The sequence below is a fragment of the Medicago truncatula genome, chromosome 6 (assembly GCF_003473485.1).
Source record: "Medicago truncatula cultivar Jemalong A17 chromosome 6, MtrunA17r5.0-ANR, whole genome shotgun sequence".
NCBI classification, from domain to species: Eukaryota; Viridiplantae; Streptophyta; class Magnoliopsida; order Fabales; family Fabaceae; genus Medicago; species Medicago truncatula.
Genome location: NC_053047.1, coordinates 25,106,528 through 25,125,903, shown reverse-complemented (window position 1 = coordinate 25,125,903; position 19,376 = coordinate 25,106,528). Strand labels below are relative to the sequence as shown.

Sequence of the window (19,376 nt, the reverse complement as noted above, 5' to 3'; positions counted from 1 at the left end):
ATGTTATTTGATTTAGAAATATATATATATATATATATATGTTATTTGGTTTAGAAATATAAATGTTATTTGTTATAGAAATACATATGATTTGTTGCAGAAATAAATGTGATTTGTTATAGAAATAAATGTTATTTGTTGTAGAAATACACATGATTTGTTGTAGAAATATATGTTAATTTGTGTAGAGATATATGTTATTTTGTGTTGAACTATATTTTATCTGGTGTAGAAATATATTTCTTATTTGGTGTAGAAATATATATATGTTATAGAAATATATTTGTTATAAAGATATAATTGTTATTTGTTGTATAAATATTATATATATATTAGAATAGAATATTGAGATTTTGGTAGGCAATCTAATATATTTTTGTACTGAATAATATATTTTTGTACTTAATATAATATATTTTGGTACTCAATTGATATATTTAATTACTAGATCTAATAGGTGCATTACTTGTTTCCAAAGTTTCTCACTTATTAGTTGTAAATTATCTCTATAAATAGAGAACTCACACAGTGCATTCTACACACCGAAATTCACAGTTGATGCTTCCTGTGCTTTTCTTCTCTTCTCCCTCTTTTGACTTGTGTTGACGAGTCTTTCTTCTTTTTCTACTCCTTTCTATCCCTTCGGAATTAAAAGGGTTCTTAAGACCATAATCCCTCTTCGGTTTAATATCCTTTTAGAGAAGAGAAAGCGGTAGAATCCTTCGTCGATCAATCCAAAGATAAGGGTGAGACTAACTTTGCAATTCTATTAAGTATGTGAATCAATGGTTAGGTTTAACATGATGTAGGATAAGTTTTTGAGGAATTGAAAAGTAAGTTAAAATTGTAGAATTAATGAATAAACGGTGGAAACTTGTTAAAAAGATGTAGAAACTGTCCTTAGACCTTAGATAATGATTAAGATGATTTGATGATATTTATAATGTGATATAATTAGATATATATTGCATGAATTATGTTTGATGATTGAGATTGAGATGTTGATGACATGCATTTGTAATTGTTATATATGATGATTATCATTATTGATTGTGCTAATTTGTTGTTGTAATGAATATGATTTACTTTGATGATATGATTAATGAGAGAATATTATATACTGTGATTTAATGATTAAATGCATTGCTCGAAATATTATTGAATGATCAAGATGTTGTTGAAATGAATTGTTATTAAGCTTGATATGAATTGATTATGCTGCAATTGTTGTTAAACTAAGTTGCATGAGTTGTTGTTGATTATCATTTGATATTGTTATATCTTGAGATGTTTACGTGTCGCCTATGTTGCTGTTGTTGGTTATGTGAAATATTTATATGACTTATGTGGAAGATGTATGATGTTTAAGTTGTTGATACTTCATATTAATATTGTTATGTTGTGAATTGCTTGTGCTGTTTCTGTTGCTATTATGAACTGCTAAGTTGTTTGTGATGTGAATTAATGATTAAATGCATTACTCGAAATATTATTGAATTATATTAGGAGCTTTGTCCTCCGCACGATTATTAGTATGAATAAGTTGATGATGAACTCCAAATTATTGGATGTATAAGTGATAAGTTGATTAAGGTGTCTTGTTGATAGAGTCCATGCATTAGCATTCATTGAGCTTTGTCCTCACCACGATTAGGAGCTTTGTCCTCCGCACGATTAGGAGCTTTATCCTCCGCACGTTTAGGAGCTTTGTCCTCCGCACGATTAAAGTATATTAATACTTATGATGACGATTGGTACCACATGCATATAAGTGTCTAAGTTGCATTGTCGCATTTGTCGAGTCAAGGTCGTTGTTGATGAATTATCATCCATGAGTTGTTAAGTTGTCGATGAATTATCATCCATGAGTTGTCGAGTTGTGTTCTACCCATGTGTTGTTAAAGAAGTACCTACGAAGATTATACGATTTGAATTATATGATGTTGACTAAAATGTTGCTATGTTGTTTAACATATTGATTATGATATTGTTACGTTGCTATGTTGTTTAAGATAATGAATATGATATTGTTATGTTACTATGTTGTTTAACATATTGATCATGATATTGTTATGTTGCTATGTTGTTTAAGATAATGAATATGATATTTTTATGTTGCTAAGTTGTTTAAGATGTTGATTATGATATGGTTATGTTGCTATGTTGTGTAAGATATTGATTATGATATTGTTAAGTTGTTATGATGTTGTACTATATATGATTAATTATTATTGAGTGAATGTTATGAATACGTTGTTGCTATATAATATAAGAAGATGAATATGTTGTTGTTGATATATTATTATAAGAAGATGTTTATGTTATGATGTATATAATTATTATTATTAAGTGATGATTATATTGTGTAGTTTAAGTTATTAGTGATGATGATTACATCATGTTATCTATGAGTTGTTAAATGTACTTGATGATGGTTATGATTAAGTTGATAGTTGTCTTTTATTCATGAATTGATGAATAAGTATTATTATGAATTGATGATGTTACGTATAGTTGCTAAGTTGTCTTCTATTATGAGTTGTTAATGTGATGCTTAGTGGAGAAATGTTATTACAAATTAATGATGTTGTTATGTCTTATATGAATTAGGATTAAGATGTTGTTATGCTATATATGAACTATGACTATGATGTGATGATCTATGTTTGTTACGATTTGGTTAATATGTGTTATATGATGATATTTATAATGTGATGAATATAAAGTAAATGATAATTAGAAGTTGGTTGGACCATTAAGGATTATGCATGAAGAATTATTATTACTAATAGATGAAGTTATTTGTGTTGTTAAATATAATTATTGAATTATATGCTTGATATTATTGTTTTGTGAAATCTCACCCCTTCTGCTTGAAAATGTTGCTCTTCGTATGAGTAACTTGCAGGTGATCGAGTTTAAGTTGCTGTTGTGAGTGGATTAGCTCTCATGTGTGTCTTTAGGTGCTCTGATACGTAACGGGATGAGAATTTTAATGTTGTCTTTCTATTCCTGACGTATTGCTTAAAGAATTTTTATGAATAAGATGTTGATCGGATTTGTATGATATATTAATGATGAGGCCTTCGTGCCAAATACGGTTTTAGCTATCGAATAAATTCCGCTGCAAAGTATTAAAGATTTTGTTATTGAATTTTAAAGGATAAATAGTTATTTATTCAGTTTATGATTTTAAGAAAAGAAGTGTAGCATTCCGTTTACGTGAATAACTCTGATTATTTTTATGAAATTTTTATGTTGGGAAAACGGGGTGTTACAGCTAGAGGAACAAAAGAGAAACTGTCTTTAGAAGTTAGGTCTAACATAAGATTATAAGTTTAATAGTTTGGTTTGTGAAGGACTTGTCGTTAGGATGAACCAATAATTCCAAGGCTTTTATCTTATTTATTTTCTTCTAATTAAAAATCCAAACTTTTATCTAAAACTCTTTCATCTAATCATCATTAAAAGTTAATTGAATTCATAACTCCCTGTCGGAACGATACTCTTATTTTACTACTTTGATAGAACCGTGCACTTGCGGTTTTATCTCATCAAGTTTTTGGCGCCTCTGCCGGAGAGTTATTGCAATTTGATTAATTCTTTTTTTTAACGATTAGACTGAAGAAAAAAAAAATCTTTCTCTTTATTTTTATTCTTTCTTCCTCTTTTTATTTCTTAGTTTTTACCGTTAACTTCTTGAGTTCTCATTCTTTTATGCGAAGAAACAAAAGTCTTGGTGAATTAGTTCCTGAGATCGAAAGATTCTTGCGCAAAAGAAGATGACAAACACATAATAACAACAATATGGTTGAGGAACGTGCTCTCAAAGAGTATGCAATAACATCTTCTGATGAGCCATACGATGTTATTGTGTACCCAACGGTTGAGGGTAATAATTTTGAAATAAAACCTGCACTTATTTCCTTAGTGCAGCAGAATCAATTTTTTGGATCACCCACTGAGGATCCGAATTTTCATATTTCAACTTTTCTAAGACTCAGTGGAACTTTGAAGGCAAACCAAGAGGCCGTAAGGCTGCACCTCTTTCCTTTTTCCTTAAGGGATAGAGCTAGTGCTTGGTTTCATTCATTGACAATTGGTTCTATCACTTCATGGGACCAAATGAGGCGAGCTTTCCTTGCCCAATTCTTTCCCCTTTCTCAAACCTCTCAATTAAGGGCGAGGCTTTTTCAATACGCTTAAAAAGATGGTGAAGCTCTTTACGATGCGTGGGAGCGTTTCAAAGAAATGCTTAGGCTTTGCCCCCATCATGGTTTAGAGAAGTGGCTTATTATCCACACCTGTTATAATGGTCTTTCGTATACCACAAAAATTTATGTTGATGCAGCTGCAGGTGGAGCTTTGATGAATAAAACTTACACAGCAGCATATGATTTGATCGAGGGCATGGCACAAAACCACTATCAGTGGACAAGTGAGAGAGTCATCACTGCTTCTTCACCCTCTAAAAAAGAGGCAGGTATGTACAAAATTTCCTCCCTTGATCATCTAACTGCTAAGGTTGACGCACTAACACAAAAATTTGATACAATGAATACTAGTGTTGTCACACCTGCTCCTGTATCACCTCCTTGTGAAGTTTGTGGTGTATTTGGCCATATTGACATTGATTGCCAACTAGGTAGTGTTGTTAGAGGTCCTGAGCAAGTAAACTATGCTCAATATAATCGAGGGTTTAGAAACAACCAATTTTTTTTATCAAACCCCTCAAAATCTTTTTGGACAACAAACAACACCACCCACTTATGCAAACAACCAAAGAGTCCCTCAAAAATCCAGCTTGGAACTTTTAATGGAAAATTATGTTATAAATCAATCCAAGCAACTCCAAGAGCTTAAAAACCAAACTGGATTTTTGAATGACTCTCTTGCCAAAGTCACATCCAAGGTAGACTCCATAGCAACTCACAATAAGATACTTGAAACCCAAATCTCTCAAGTGGCCCAACACGTGACTGCTTCGTCTCAAACCACTGGGATCTTTCCAGGTTAAACTGAAACCAACCCCAAAGGCCATATAAGTTCTATTACTCTTAGGGATGGTAACCAATTAGAGGACCCCGTTGTGAAAATTAAGAACAACGAGGGAGAGATTGGAAGTGATGAGCCTCAAAGTGAGAAAACTATAGGAGAGAATGAAAAGCCATTTGTTTCACCACCTCATGAGCCTAAAAATCCATTAAAACAAGGTTTTGTCAAATCCAAGTTAGATGACCAATTTAGAATTTTTATTGAAATACTTCCAAACAAATTGCCATCTAAACTTAAGAATCCAGAAAGTTTTCCCATACCTTGTGTCATAGGATCTGAAAGCATTGAGAAAGCCATGTGTGATTTGGGAGAGAACTTCAGGTTGATGTCGTTATCCCTTTGGGAAAGATTGGGTATAGGGTAGAGAAACCTCTTGATTGTCAAGCTAATGACTTTAAACGAGCGTTTCGTGGGAGGCAACCCACGGGTTTAATTGCTTTTATTTTGTTTGTTTTGTGTTGTTTTAATTTATTTTGTAGGTATTTGTCCAAATATGATGCGAAAAATGAAGAAAATTGAGCCTTGCATGTCCAGAAGCTTGGCACGGCCGTGCCTGTAACCTAGCCATAGTTCACCAACTTCCAGAGAGTTGGCACGGCCCGTGCCTGTAGTGGTACGGCCGTGCCATGGTCCCAGACCCTCTTTTACCATTTTTTTTCACTTTTCTTCTTCTTCCCTCATTCTCAAACACAAACTTCCCTCATCCTTCAACTTCTCTCTCTAAACCTCCATAACATCAACCTTTAAACCTCCATATCTATCTCCATTCATCATTCCAAACATTTACCACCAATCAAAACCAACATTCATCCATCCAAACACCAAATTCTACACCATTAAACCCTAACCCAAAAACCAAAAAAATTCTTCACCAATCTCCATCATTAAACTCATCAACCTCACTTAAACCTCAACCCATCACTAAACCAACCTTTCCAAACCAAAACCTTACCAAACCCTAACCTTCCCTAAAACCCAAACCAAGTCAACTAGGTCAATGGCATCAAAAAGGCAAGGAGATTGAAAGCTCTAGAAGTGGTGCAAAGAAAAAGAAAGCAACGGTCAAGAACCATGGCATCAATTTTAAAAATGACAAGCAAAGGAGTAGGTCTAAATATCTTATCTCGCAATCTATTTATGCTTGTAGATACACTGATAATAATGCTATGGATAGACTAGGAAAGAGGTAGGGAATGATGAGGACTGATGAGCTATTTATGTTATGAGACATGCTTTATAACCACCATGTTAACATTTGATATTATTTGCTTGATTATCTTGTTTCAATTGATAAAAATAAACCGGATGATAAGGGTGATATAATGGTAGGTGAAATCATCACTTTTATTGCTAAGAGGTTTAGGGTGAGTGTGAATCAAGGGATCAAGAGGATAGAGGAAAACTATTATCTAAACTTATATACTCTCACTACTTTGTCCTTCCTTACAACCCATGACCCTACTCACAATTACCAATATGAATGGAGAATTATTAGAGCTAATTGTTTGATTATTCTACCTAATTCGGACATTACTAATCCGGAGGTGGTGGAAAATTTGCTTTATGTTGGTACTAACCCACAGGTACAAGATGATGGTGATGATGATGGTGGTGATGAAGAGGAGGTAGGTGCACAACACCATGAACAAAAAGACGGTGGAAACTATAATGATGAACGGTGGGCATGGATGCCAACCGAAGTTCAAAGAATATACACCGAGCAACAAAGACAAGGTGTTGAAATGATCGGGCTAAGAAACGATGTCCTAAGGGGAAATCAAATAAATGAATAAAACAATCAAATGTTCCGATACATGATGCAACACCTTCACCTCCAAGGTCCACCTTATGGACTACAATAAAATTGTGAGCTCTCCTCTTCCTATACTATTCTCTACTTCTCTTCTTTCTTCATCTTCTTCTTCTTCTTCTTTTTATTCTTCTTCTAAATCATTGAGGACAATGCTTCTCCTAAGTGTGGGGGGAGCCTAATAAAGTGTCTTGAGTCGTAGTGTTTCCAAACTCCCTTGAACTTTATTCTTTTGTTTTGTTTTATTGTGAAAGGCATGGTTAAGTAGCTTATTTTTATTGAAAAATATCATGACATAAATTTTTATTGTCTCCTCTTAATTGGTTATTTCTTGTACATGAAAGTAAACTCTTGTGTTTTAAGTTTTTTTGATATACCCACATCTTGTTTTAAAGTGACTAAATTCTCCAATGATAAAAACACAAGTTGCTTCCCTTGAGTAAGTGTATGAATAAGTATTTTAAGGAAATGCGTTCTTGTTTTAGTGGTACGTTGACCTTTAACAATTCTCAAAGTAAAAGTAGTATAAGTTAGTATAAGGGAGTTTATAAAAAGCAAAATAGCCAAATTGATTTCAAGGTTGCATCATTGAATCTAGATTGAGGAAGGCGGTAGGCCCTCCGACTTCCTACGTGAAGATGATGTTACCTTGAGAAACTTTAAAAAGCATCATTGAATGTAGATTGGGGAAGGGGGTAGGCCCTCCGACTTCCTACGTGAAGATGATGTTACCTTGAGAAACTTTAAAAAGCATCATTGAATGTAGATTGGGGAAGGGGGTAGGCCCTCCGACTTCCTACGTGAAGATGATGTTTTAAGGGGCACCATTGAATCTAGATTGGGGAAGGGGGTAGGCCCTCCGACTTCCTACGTGAAGGTGTTGTTTCCTTAAATAAAGTATGTTAAAATGTGCAAATGGCAAAGATAAAAAAAAAAAATCGCAAACACTCCCATCTCTCTTATACGAAATGAAGAAAGAGTTTTTCTTGGTTGATTTAGTACTATGATTAGAACATGTTTCCTCATAATATATATCTTATACAAGAGCAAGAAAAGGGTTGGACTACACACACACACACTCACTTGAAACTTGATTGTTGGGTTGAATAAAGATTACAAGAAATGCTTCAGTTTGTGATTAGTGTACGCTTTAAATTAAAGCCCTTGAGGAGACATGTATTTTAATTAAATTGTCATACGATAATATTGTTTATGCTACCATGTTTATGCCTTTTGCTTGAGGACAAGCAAAGATTCAAGTATGGGGGAGTTTGATGAGTCATTTATTATCTATTTTAATATATTATTTAGTTTCGTTTTAATTAGATTTAAGTTTATTTTATATTAATATTATTTCCTTTTTGAATTATTTTACTACAATTGCATATTGTTATATTTCAGGAACGAATATTTGATGGATTGAGTCTTGGAGCAAAAGAAAGGGGTTTTGGAGTTAGGTCTAACATAAGATTATAAGTTTAATAGTTTGGTTTGTGAATGACTTGTCGTTAGGATGAACCAATAATTCCAAGACTTTTATCTTATTTATTTTCTTGTAATTAAAAATCCAAACTTTTATCTAAAACTCTTTCATCTAATCATCATTAAAAGTTAATTGAATTCATAACTCCCTGTCGGAACGATACTCTTATTTTACTACTTCGATAGAACCGTGCACTTGCGGTTTTATTTCATCAGTGATCGTTAGTCTATAGGTTGTTGTTGTTGCTGTCGTGAGTGACTTATTCCTCACTGAGTCTTAGGATGCTCTGATACGTAACGGGATGGGATCTTTTGTGTCTATTTTCTATTCCTTTACGTATTGCTTATGTTTTAATAAGGCCTGCGTGCCAAAGACTTATTTATGTTAATGAATTTAATCCGCTGCAAAGTTTGAATTAATATGTTGATGAATTTTGGAAAGATAATTAGTTAATTATCTCATTTATGACTTTTAAGAAGTGTAGCATTCCGTTATGTGTTGAATACTCTGATTATTTAAATGAAATTTTTATGTTGGGAAAACGGGGTGTTACAATGATTATTAAGAATGAAGTGATTTATGATATATTACTATCAATGTTGAATAATAAGCTGTTTTTATGTTGTTAAATATAATTGTTGAATTATATGCTTAATATTATTGTTTTGTGATATCTCACCCCTTCTACTTGGAAATGTTGCTCTTCGTATGAGTAATTTGCAGGTGATCGATAGTAGGTTGCTGGTGTTGCTGTCGTGAGTGACTTCTTCCTCACTGAGTCTTAGGATGCTCTGATACGTAACGGGATGGGATCTTTTGTGGCTATTTTCTATTCCTTTACTTGCTTATGTTTTTAATTTAGATATTTTAAGAGATGTTTTAATGAGGCCTACGTGCCAAAGACTTATCTATGTTAATGAATTTAATCCGCTGCAAAGTTTGAATTAATATGTTGATGATTTTTGAAAAGATAATAAGTTAATTATCTCATTTATGATTTTTAAGAAGTGTAGCATTCCGTTATTTGTTGAATACTCTGATAATTGTTATGACATTTATATGTTGAGAAAACGGGGTGTTACAGCAGTAACCTTAGGTTTCCATCTTGCAGGTAAGCTTCTTAGTATCTTGCTCACATGATCAGAAGCTACATAGCTCTTCTTCGGTATTTGAAGTCCAGAAACTAGAGTCTGAAATCTTGAGTACATTTGCTCAATACTTTCATCATCTTTCATTGTGAACAACTTATGCTGATGAACAAGCATAAGAGCTTTTGCTTCTCTGACTTTCTTACTACCTTCATAGTTTTCATAGAGAAAAGCAAACATTGCCTTAGCAGTAGATTTGTCACTCATCTTCATATACTCTGCTTTAAGTATAACTTTGACAAGTGCTCTTGTGATGCTTCTTGTGGAGTTTTTTCTGAGCAGGAGTATGTTTCTTTCTATCAATAGCAACTACTTCTTCATCAATGACCAAGTCACCAGCATCATCTTCAAGTATGTCCCATAGTTCTTCATCTAAACCCATGACATGACTATAGAAGTTGGTTTTCCACCAAGAGAATTCTTCAGGATCTCCATTAAACTTTGGAACTTTTCCAAAGTCAGATTTCTTGTTGTTACCATAATCATATGGAACAACGTGGTTGTCTTTGTTCTAATTGGAACTAGGTTCATCACCAGACATGTTTTTCTCAGATCTTTTTCAGTTACATTGTGGAGTGTTATGACAACAGACCAAGGCTCTAGATACCAATTGATAGTGGGAAAAACACAAGAAGGGGGGTTGAATTGTGTTTGCTTTTTCTTTGTTTTCTTCTACTGAAGTCCCTGATCAGAAGCAGATAGAGTTCAGCTTATGTAGTGATGTTCAGATACTAAATGCAGCGGATAAAAACACACAGAGAGAGAGAGAGAGAGAGAGAGAGAGAGAGAGAGAGAGAGAGAGAGGAAGGACACAAAGCAATTATATAGGTTCCTTCCACAAAACCGGAAGTAGTCTTGTCCCCCTTGCACTTACAAGGAGAGTTCACTAAAATGTAATATCTGATTACAACTGCTCACTACTAAAACTGGCAAGAGACTTCAAACTACTCAAACACAACTGCAAGAGATTTCCTATGCTCCTGAACACAATCAAGAGACTTCTTATGCTCAAGCACAACTGCAAGAGACTTCTATTCAAACAGAATTACAAAGGAAATTGTTTGAGGTTGAACACTTGATATACAATCGGTGGTGTTCGCAATCAGATACAGACTCTTAAGACTCTAGAATTTCTAAGATATGAGCTTTGATAAGAAATTCTAAGTGAACTTTTGATGGAGAACAATTTCAGTAGAGTTTTGCCACTTTTAAATTGTTGTAGAGTCTTGTCATTCTCTAAGTCTTCACTCCTTTATATAGAGGTGTGAAAGAGAAGCTGTGAATTTCCAGCACATCAAAATAGAGTCGCTTGAAGCTTTGATCAATCACGAATGATCTTTTGCCTGATATGGTTATTGTCCTATGAAGGATCAATTTCAAATATTAGCATATCCAATTGACAATTTTTAATACCTTGTTATCATCAAAACTCTCAAAGGGTAATGTTAAACACATTTTGTTCCAACAAACTTCTAACAGAGTAATGCCCATTTTTCTCAACTCTCCAAACCAATTTGTCCTCTTTGACTTGACGAAAAAGAGGAGTGCTATGAATTTCCTGAACAGTTTCTTGATCAAGATAATAATTAATTATATTATAATACCAACAGTTATTGTTATGATCAATGAGAGAATGCCCTCTTGTTTGCTGAAATACCTTAATTGATTGTCCTACACCCGAGATGCTTCCTCTATTCCATAGCCAAGGCGCATCGAAAATTGGAATGTTTATGCCATTTCCAATTTTCCATCTAACACCTTCACATACAATTCGTCTAGCACTAAAAATACTATGCCACACAAAGCTCAGATTATATCCTATTTTTGCATCAAGACAATCATTACGAGGGAAGTAAAGAGCTTTAAATAATTTCGTAAGAAAACACTCCGGTTGAGTTTGAAATTTCCATCCCTGCTTCCATAGCATCAGCAGATTGAAAGTCGTTAAGTCTCTAAAACCCATCCCTCCTTTTGTCTTATGAACCGTGAGCTTATCCCAATAAAGCCAGTGAATGCCTCTGCTACTACTACCTCAATTTCCCCACCAGAAGACATTGAGCATTTAGTCAATAGAATCAATAAGGTTAGAAGGCAATAAGAAAATACTCATGACATAAGATGGAATGGCTTGCAGCACAGCTTTAATCATCACCTCCCTACTGTTGATATAAAATCTAAATCCCTAATTTTTAGTTTTAAAGATAACAAACTAATTAAATTAAACTTTATTAATTCTGATTTTAATTGTTATATAAGCATTATATTATTTCCAAGGAAAGCATCAAGTTATTTTTAAGAGATTGATCTCAAGCATTGGTCTCAAATATGGACTTAAATTCAAATAAGGCCAAACACGTACAGGGTAATGGAATTATTAAAGAATGTTATATTTGAGGCAGCAATAAATATTTGAAGCATAAGTTATGTCATGACAAGGAAATATTATTTGAAGCTTACTACTGATGTACATATGAACAAAAAGAACATATTTAATATCATGTGCAAAAGGGTTGGCATGAGAAGGACCATTATAATTTCGACAACACATCAAGAGTGTAAGACAAATACAAAACTATGATCCTTTGGATATTCACTTTATGGTCACCTCACAACATAACAAGAAAGCAACCTAGTACAACAAAAGCCTTTTCTTTGGGCTCAAGATTGAAAGCTACAGCAAGAATGGAAAGAAAATGAGTTGTACAAAGCTCTTGTCTCACGTACTAAGCAACAAAGTACAAAGAAAAGTTTCAATAGATTTAGAGATCGATCTCAACTTTGAAAAGAACAATTTCGTCTCAAAAGGCTCCCATGAGTCTTTCGCTGCAAGAAAAAAAAAAGTTATCAAGTATTCCTCTACTATAAATAGAAAGCTACAACAAGATGAAACAACAACTTTTGAGCAAAAGAAAAAGAACTTATTCATCAAGAATCTCTTTGTTTATAAATCACACAAGAACTACATCTTTGTTTTGAGCAAGCTGCTCTTTTTTGTGTATTAAATCTTTAAAGAAGATTAATACTTTTCAAATTCAAATACCATTGCAAAAGAATCTGTAATTGTGCAGAAAGCACAAAGGTTGTAAAAATTCTTGCTCGTAACGGCAAGTGACTTGACCAAGTGAAGGTTGAAAGAAAGTGTTGTAAAGATCAGAAAGATCTAAAAGAAAGAAGGAGTTGAGATTAAGTCATAACTCAACTACCTAGTGGAAAATCTCATAAGTATTGTGGGGACTGGATTAACCCACATTGGGTGAACCAGGATAACTCTTTTGTGTGATCCTTCTTCCTTATCTATTTTATATTCGCACTATTCACACACATTCACTATAACCATTTAAAATTACATTTAAATTACTAACATATTTGTTTAAGAATTTTAATTTTTATTACATCACAATTCAAACCCCCTCTTTCTTGTGATAATTATTTATCTTCAATCCCTACCAGCTTTCGACAAGCATTTGCTACTCCACGACTAATCTTTTGCCATAATCTGTTTTTAATATAACTGAAAGTTTCTTGCTTATTCCTACCTATCATAGAAGGTAGTCCCAAATATTTTCCAGTTCCTAGAACCGCCTAAACTCCAAGTGTCAAAGTAATCACACTTTGAGTATTACTATCCACATTCCTGCTATAATATATTTCAGACTTCGGCAAGCTAATAGCCTAATCTGAGGCAGCTTCATACATATTAAGAATACTCTTCATTTTGTGCGCCTCCTCTTCCAAAGCCTTGAAAAATAAGAAATAGTCATCGGCAAATAAAAGGTGAGAAATAATAGGCGCGTTTCGACAAATTTTTGCTTCATGTAAGTCGCCTCTAGCTTCCACCTGATTTATAAAAGCTGATAGACCTTTAGCACACAATATAAACAAGTACGGGAACAACGGGTCTCCTTGGCGAAGTCCCCTTCCAGAGAGAACAGGCCCAATTGACTCTTGATTTACTAATACCGAATAATCCTTAGTCTGTATACACATCATAATTCAGTCCACCCATTGCTGGCAAAACCCCATCTTTGACATCACCTTCTTTAAATACAACCAAACAATTCGGTCACAGGCTTTGCTAATGTCAAGCTTCAAGGCCATATTACCTTGCTTACGTTTAGTTTTCAACTTCATAGAGTGAACAACTTCAATAGCAACCATTTCATTATCTAAAATAGACGTCCCTGAAACAAATGTTGACTGGTTGTCAGAAATACTCTTATGCAACAATAACTTTAGCCGATTTTCCAGCACTTTCGACAACACTTTCTATAAAACATTACAAAGAGCTATTACCTAAGAAACTTAACTAGTCCTAGAAACGAAAAAGAAAAATAAGAAATTTTATCACCTAAAGAAAAAGAGTTATATTTATAGGCTGATAGAGCTTATATTTATCACCTAAGGGACTCCTACCATGAAGCTCATAGAGCTTGCCTTTCTCTTAAACCACTTCGTTCTAAATGAATAATTGTGAAGGAGAAGAGTTATATTTATAGGCTGATTTCCAAGTGGGTTTAGACTGAAAAACTAGGATTTTTCCAACAACCCGCAGGGAAAAACAACAAAAAAAACTGTTATTTTCCTTGCCATGAACGCACACCTCTCTTGAGTGTTTTCTTCCATGAAACTTGTCTTGGTACTTGAAATAAATAGAATTCTCCTCTATGTAATGTCTTTACATGCCTCTTGAAACTTCATTCATTGTCTTCCCAAATCCTTTTAAGATGCTTTGCTTTGTCGATTTTCATGATTTTGACTTGAATTACATCAGAAACACCTAAGAACTGCATGGTTTCGATAAAAATTAGAATTACATCACTCTAAATGAAAACATTACAAAATATCTCGTAAAATCATATACAATTGTTCCAAAACTCCTCTATATTAGATCAAAACCTAAATAAAATGAATGAAAAACATGCTAAAAATAATGTAGGATGACTTGTCATCAGCAACCAAGGATATTTAGAATAAGAGTGAATATGACGACTCTTGTCATTTCCTCCAAGCAATAATTTTCACCAGTCTCCCTTACTCTTCCTCTTGGCAGTCTCCTCGATAATTTCTTTTCACACTCCTCCTCTTGAAAGGGACATCTCCCTTAGAAAACAACGAGGTAGCCATTTTCAAAATATCTCCATTAGGGATTATTTAAGCTTGAATGACTACCTTGGTATATATAACATCTCTTTCTATATAGGCAGAACTGCCAGAGCGACAAAGATGGCAGGTGCAGTATCAACAGTACAAGTAGGGGAGGGAACACCTTTCCCGTAGAAGTTCTTCGTATCGTCCATCTTTTCCAAAATACACATATCATATGTAAAAGGAAAGATAGATAGTGTTAGAAAAAAGAAAGAAAAAAAAAACCCGTAAAAAGCCTCCATTCAAGATAGAACATGAAAATGTAAACATGAAAATGTACACATGAATTTTCAACAACCTTTTTACAATCGTTTTTAGAGGATTTAAACTTTGTAAGTCAAGATTTATAATACTAAACTCTTACTACTCGACTAAAATATCAAATGTGAATTTTCAACAATGAATTAACTAATAATATTTTTTCAAAAATTATTTTTATTTTGTAAGATATGAAAAGATGAAGATACAACACAGCCATTTTCTTTTTTACAATCAACACAACCATTTTTAACATTGAAAATAGTGCACCATTTTCATATGTACATGAGTAGATCATCATAACATATTATGGCAATAGACACAAAAGTGAATTACAACAAATCAATCTCTACAACATTAACAGCTTCAACAATTAGCACTATTTTTCACAATCCTATTTCCTTCAAACAAGTTAGAAAAAGAACACTCACACCTACACAAAAGTAGGGGCACTCATCACACAAGATCCAAGGTTATTTGGTCCCAAAATCCAACATTTTTTCTTCAACAACCTTTTTCCCCCATGATCTTTGATCCGAAAAATCTTAAATAATAAACAAAAAGAAATGCACAAAGACCTATATTTGGTCTTACAAACGTGCTTAATTTGAAAAAGCAATATTGAGTATACTTTAGCTAAAATTGCTTCAACTTATGTGCTAACTCCTTGGGACAAATCACTGCCCCATCTATGCAAAGACCACCTTTGGTGTGTGTGCAATCAATTTGGGCCAAAGAAAATTTGATGCTTATTAGCCCATTGGGCTTCTCAATTACAAAGTCCCCAACATGATAGTAGGCCCATTCTCCGGGCCCATTCATATAACACTGTGAGAGTGAATTCTGACCGTCGGATGTAGATAGTTGAAATCTAACGGGCTTGAGGTCCCAACCATGTACTTGTTCAAGGTTGCACACTCTTCTACCCAATCTCTTTGTGGTCTTGCCCAATTGAAGCTTGAAAAATATGCTATAGTTCCCTTTTGGAAATTCAAGTTCTAGTTCCCCTAATACTTCAACCCACCACATTTGTTGAAGATATGCAACACTTTTAAACCTGCAAGTTCATTAAACACATTAGAATGTTTAAAAAAATGAAGAATATGACTTGAAAGTTTTTTTGACCCGGATTAAAAATATGCAACCTTAGAAAATGAGATTTTGCACTCTTGGATAAATTAGAAGCTACATAATGTACCATATAAAAAAGTGAATAGGAAAATATATTTGTATTCTAGTGCTTGTTTTGTGATGCATTATACAAAACTTACAATGGACAAAAGAAAAAAAAAAGAATATATTTGAATTTCTATTCTTTTTAGTTTTATATTAAAATATCGGCAAATATCATACTTCATTGACTTGAGTAGTTCACCTGATTCAAAATTAAAGACGTTGAAGAGGTGAAAAATTCATAATTCAAATCTCAATTAAATAAAAAAGTGTCAATACACTACCAGTAATATTTACCTATAAAAAAACAAACTTCAAAAATAATTCGAGGGTTTTCTATTTAGACCAAATTATTTATTAAGGCCACTTTTCTTTGGAAAGATGTCATTTTCAATGTGCCACTTGATTGCACTCTTGTTCTTTAATTATCTTGTAGATAGGAATGGCTGACTAGGATAAATTAGTTTCTTTTGGAAGGGCACTAGGACAAATTAGTTGGCATTAGACTTTTAACAATATTTAATTAAATACTTTATTTCAATAGAAGACCTTTTTAACCGTTGTAACATTTTCTATGGGCAAGTTGTTGCACTTTTGTTCCTTATTCTTTTAATTACCTTTAATATATGAATAGCTGACTATGCTAGGAAGAAAATATAATATGGTAAAGCAAAAGCAAATTGCCAATAGGATTTTAATATATGAATTGCTGACTAAGCTAATGGGAAAAGGGTATCTAACAAACATTACTCTTGTTTTTAATAAAAGCTTTAGTTCCTCCTGTCATTTGCATCCTGACAAATGCATTCATTCTCTTGAGATGAAAACAAATCAATAACAACGAATTTATTCAAAAAAAAAAAAAATCAATAACAACAACGAATTGAGAAAAATAAGAGGGAAAAGAAATAAAATTCGAATTAAAATAGTTGATATTTGATTTTTGAAATCAGGTATTTAGAAATAAAAATATATTGATAAATTAGGTAAATGGAGTTAAACTTGATTAAAATATGATGTAAAAAACTCATTTGTGGTTGGCCTACGGTTGATTTGGAATCTTTATAGTGTGTTTTTCTCACAGTTTAATATTTCATTTCCTCTAACGCCAATTTTGATGGGCAAGTCCAGAACATAGTTATGGCTTTAAATGGAGTCTTCGCAAGTGGACAGTATGATTGATTATCTCGAATTAGTTCGTTCATAAATAGGATACCGAATTTTAGAAAAAAATCTAATGTAAATTTTGATATTGTATTTTTATGTTTAGTTTTCTCTTCTTTAAAAGATAGAATAAAATAATCATAATTTCATTTATCCAAGTTCATCACATAATATTTACATACATCCAAACAAATCATAAAAGTTAAATCTGCAGCCGCTCTCACCTTGATTCTTCAGTGGAAATATAATTCCAATATCTTCTATCATCTATTCCAGTTATCTTGAAAGATTTTGATGAAATAAACAAACAAACTTGTCCACTGCATCTATCCAACAAAATTTCCTACAATAATCACCACATATAAACAAATTAAAACTTTTTCAATGCAGTCTAAAAGCAAACTTTAAAAAATTGTTTGCAACCACGATCCCCAGCAATAAGCTTTTTTATGCATAATATCAAAGATATATATCTACGAGAAAAAGTGAAAATAATGACGAATATTAGAGAAAAAATAAATAAAAGTGTTCTACAAAAATTTGGCATCTTGTACAGTTAACAAAAAAAAATTAGAAACGGATTTGTCTAATGAAAAAAAAAAGTTTGCAATCACATTTAACAAAAAAAATAGAGAAAAACTCAATCTAGTTAATTGAAAATAAACCTAGTGATCCTCCAAACAGATCCACTACCAATCAAGAATTTTGAGTTACTTACTTTTGTACCACCATCAAAGAAATTAGGTTGACATAATTTAGCATAGATCTCTTTCTTGGTCATAGAACAAAGTTTTTCTTCACCAAGAATTTTCTTGACAAGAAACTTGTAGCTTGGAGGCAACTTAGATTCCCAAACATAGTCATCTGAGGAAGCTCTATGAAAAGTTTTGTTGACTCTAGCCAATTTACAAATCTCTTGAGGATCCAACCTCATCATTATGGAAGATATGCAGCTTTCTGGAATATCATCTAAACAAGTCTTTGAATATGAAAGATATCCTTCATGATCATCATTGGTAGAAATACCAGCCCCCATAATATCAATGAAAGATTTATGTTTTTTTTATTAATGAAATTGAAGAATTAAGAGATGGAAATTAAAGGGGTTTGATTTTTGGTAATTTAGTGGAAGAGGAGAATTTGATAGAGAAGGTGCTTCAATAAAAAGGGAAGGTGTAGCACAAAACAAACACAATATTTTGGATTTAAAGAAAGACACAAACTAGTGAGGTGGGGATCTTGTGGGAAAAGGCATAAAGGGAAATTTCTAATTAGGATCTTGTCAAAAGCTGCAACCAGAAAAAAGAATTTGTAATTGAAGTGGACGTGTAAATGAGTGTGCATGGAATATAATATGTGGTTTTTTTTTAGGGGAATAATTTGTGATTTTTGTGAGGTATTAATTATTTTATTGGATCCTTTAAATATATTTCAATTACTCATTTCATTTGTGGATATTATGGGCCCTTTCTTTCCCTCCACGTATACATGATGTATTTATTCTTCCTTTTCTTTTTAGAAAAACTGTTCTTGTGGATATATATTACACAAAGTCGGTATGTTGATGGACAATCTTTCCTATCATTCTCATCTCAATCATTTATAAACAAATTAAGTGAAAAAAGTTAGAATCAAAGAGCCTTGGTCTAATTAAATTTTGATGAGAATGGACATATTTCAAGGAAATAATTTACCTTTGCTCTTTTATACCGAAAAAGAAAATTTACATTTGCTATTTGATTGTTAATTTTCTTGTTAATAGATTTTTTTTTTATACAAGGTCATGCACCTTTAATCACTTCATCTACCATTGTTGGATCGTGAAGAGATGAGTCTAAAATAGTTTCTCCAGTTCTTATTGTAAAAAATAATTTAAAAAATTATGAACATATTTATAAAAAGAATGTCACAACTTTTAAGGTGTACGTTGTTATTGTAAAGGTTTTTTTTACCCTTTATTTAATACTTGTCTTTTTAATATTAGTGCATTTATTTAATGGTTTACATTTTCTTTAAGAATATACAACAACAGCAACCAAACCTTATCCTACTAAGTGGGGTCGGCTACATGGATCAAATGACGTCATAGTACTCTATCAAACCAAATTTGGATCCAACCAATTGACTTCTAAATTCTTTC

General features: G+C 32.8%; 1 protein-coding gene and 1 non-coding gene across 2 annotated transcripts; both read right to left on the bottom strand.

Moving 5' to 3' along the window:
• Nucleotides 1-4,172: 4,172 nt before the first annotated feature.
• LOC120576287 (small nucleolar RNA R71) lies at nt 4,173-4,280 on the bottom strand. Its single transcript, XR_005642365.1, has one exon. It is a non-coding gene; the product is annotated as a small nucleolar RNA R71 (small nucleolar RNA).
• Nucleotides 4,281-15,101: 10,821 nt separating this feature from the next.
• LOC25480331 (F-box protein PP2-A13) lies at nt 15,102-18,629 on the bottom strand. Its single transcript, XM_013587217.3, has 3 exons — nt 17,955-18,629; nt 17,461-17,579; nt 15,102-15,956 (listed from the first exon to the last, which is right to left on the bottom strand). Exons 1-3 carry the CDS (start codon nt 18,270-18,272, stop codon nt 15,536-15,538), a joined length of 858 nt encoding a protein of 285 aa, XP_013442671.1. The 5' UTR covers nt 18,273-18,629; the 3' UTR covers nt 15,102-15,535.
• Between the last annotated feature and the right edge of the window lie 747 nt (nt 18,630-19,376).

Bases quoted from the DNA above. Each gene is read 5' to 3' on its own strand.
- LOC25480331 (XM_013587217.3), bottom strand. From the start codon at position 18,272: ATGGGGGCTGGTATTTCTACCAATGATGATCATGAAGGATATCTTTCA. The intron at 17,580-17,954 runs GTAAGTAACTCA...TGATTATTGTAG, and splicing joins TCTTTGATGGTGGTACAAAA to GAAATTTTGTTGGATAGATG. The intron at 15,957-17,460 runs GTGAGAGCGGCT...ATGAACTTGCAG, and splicing joins ATTTCCACTGAAGAATCAAG to GTTTAAAAGTGTTGCATATC.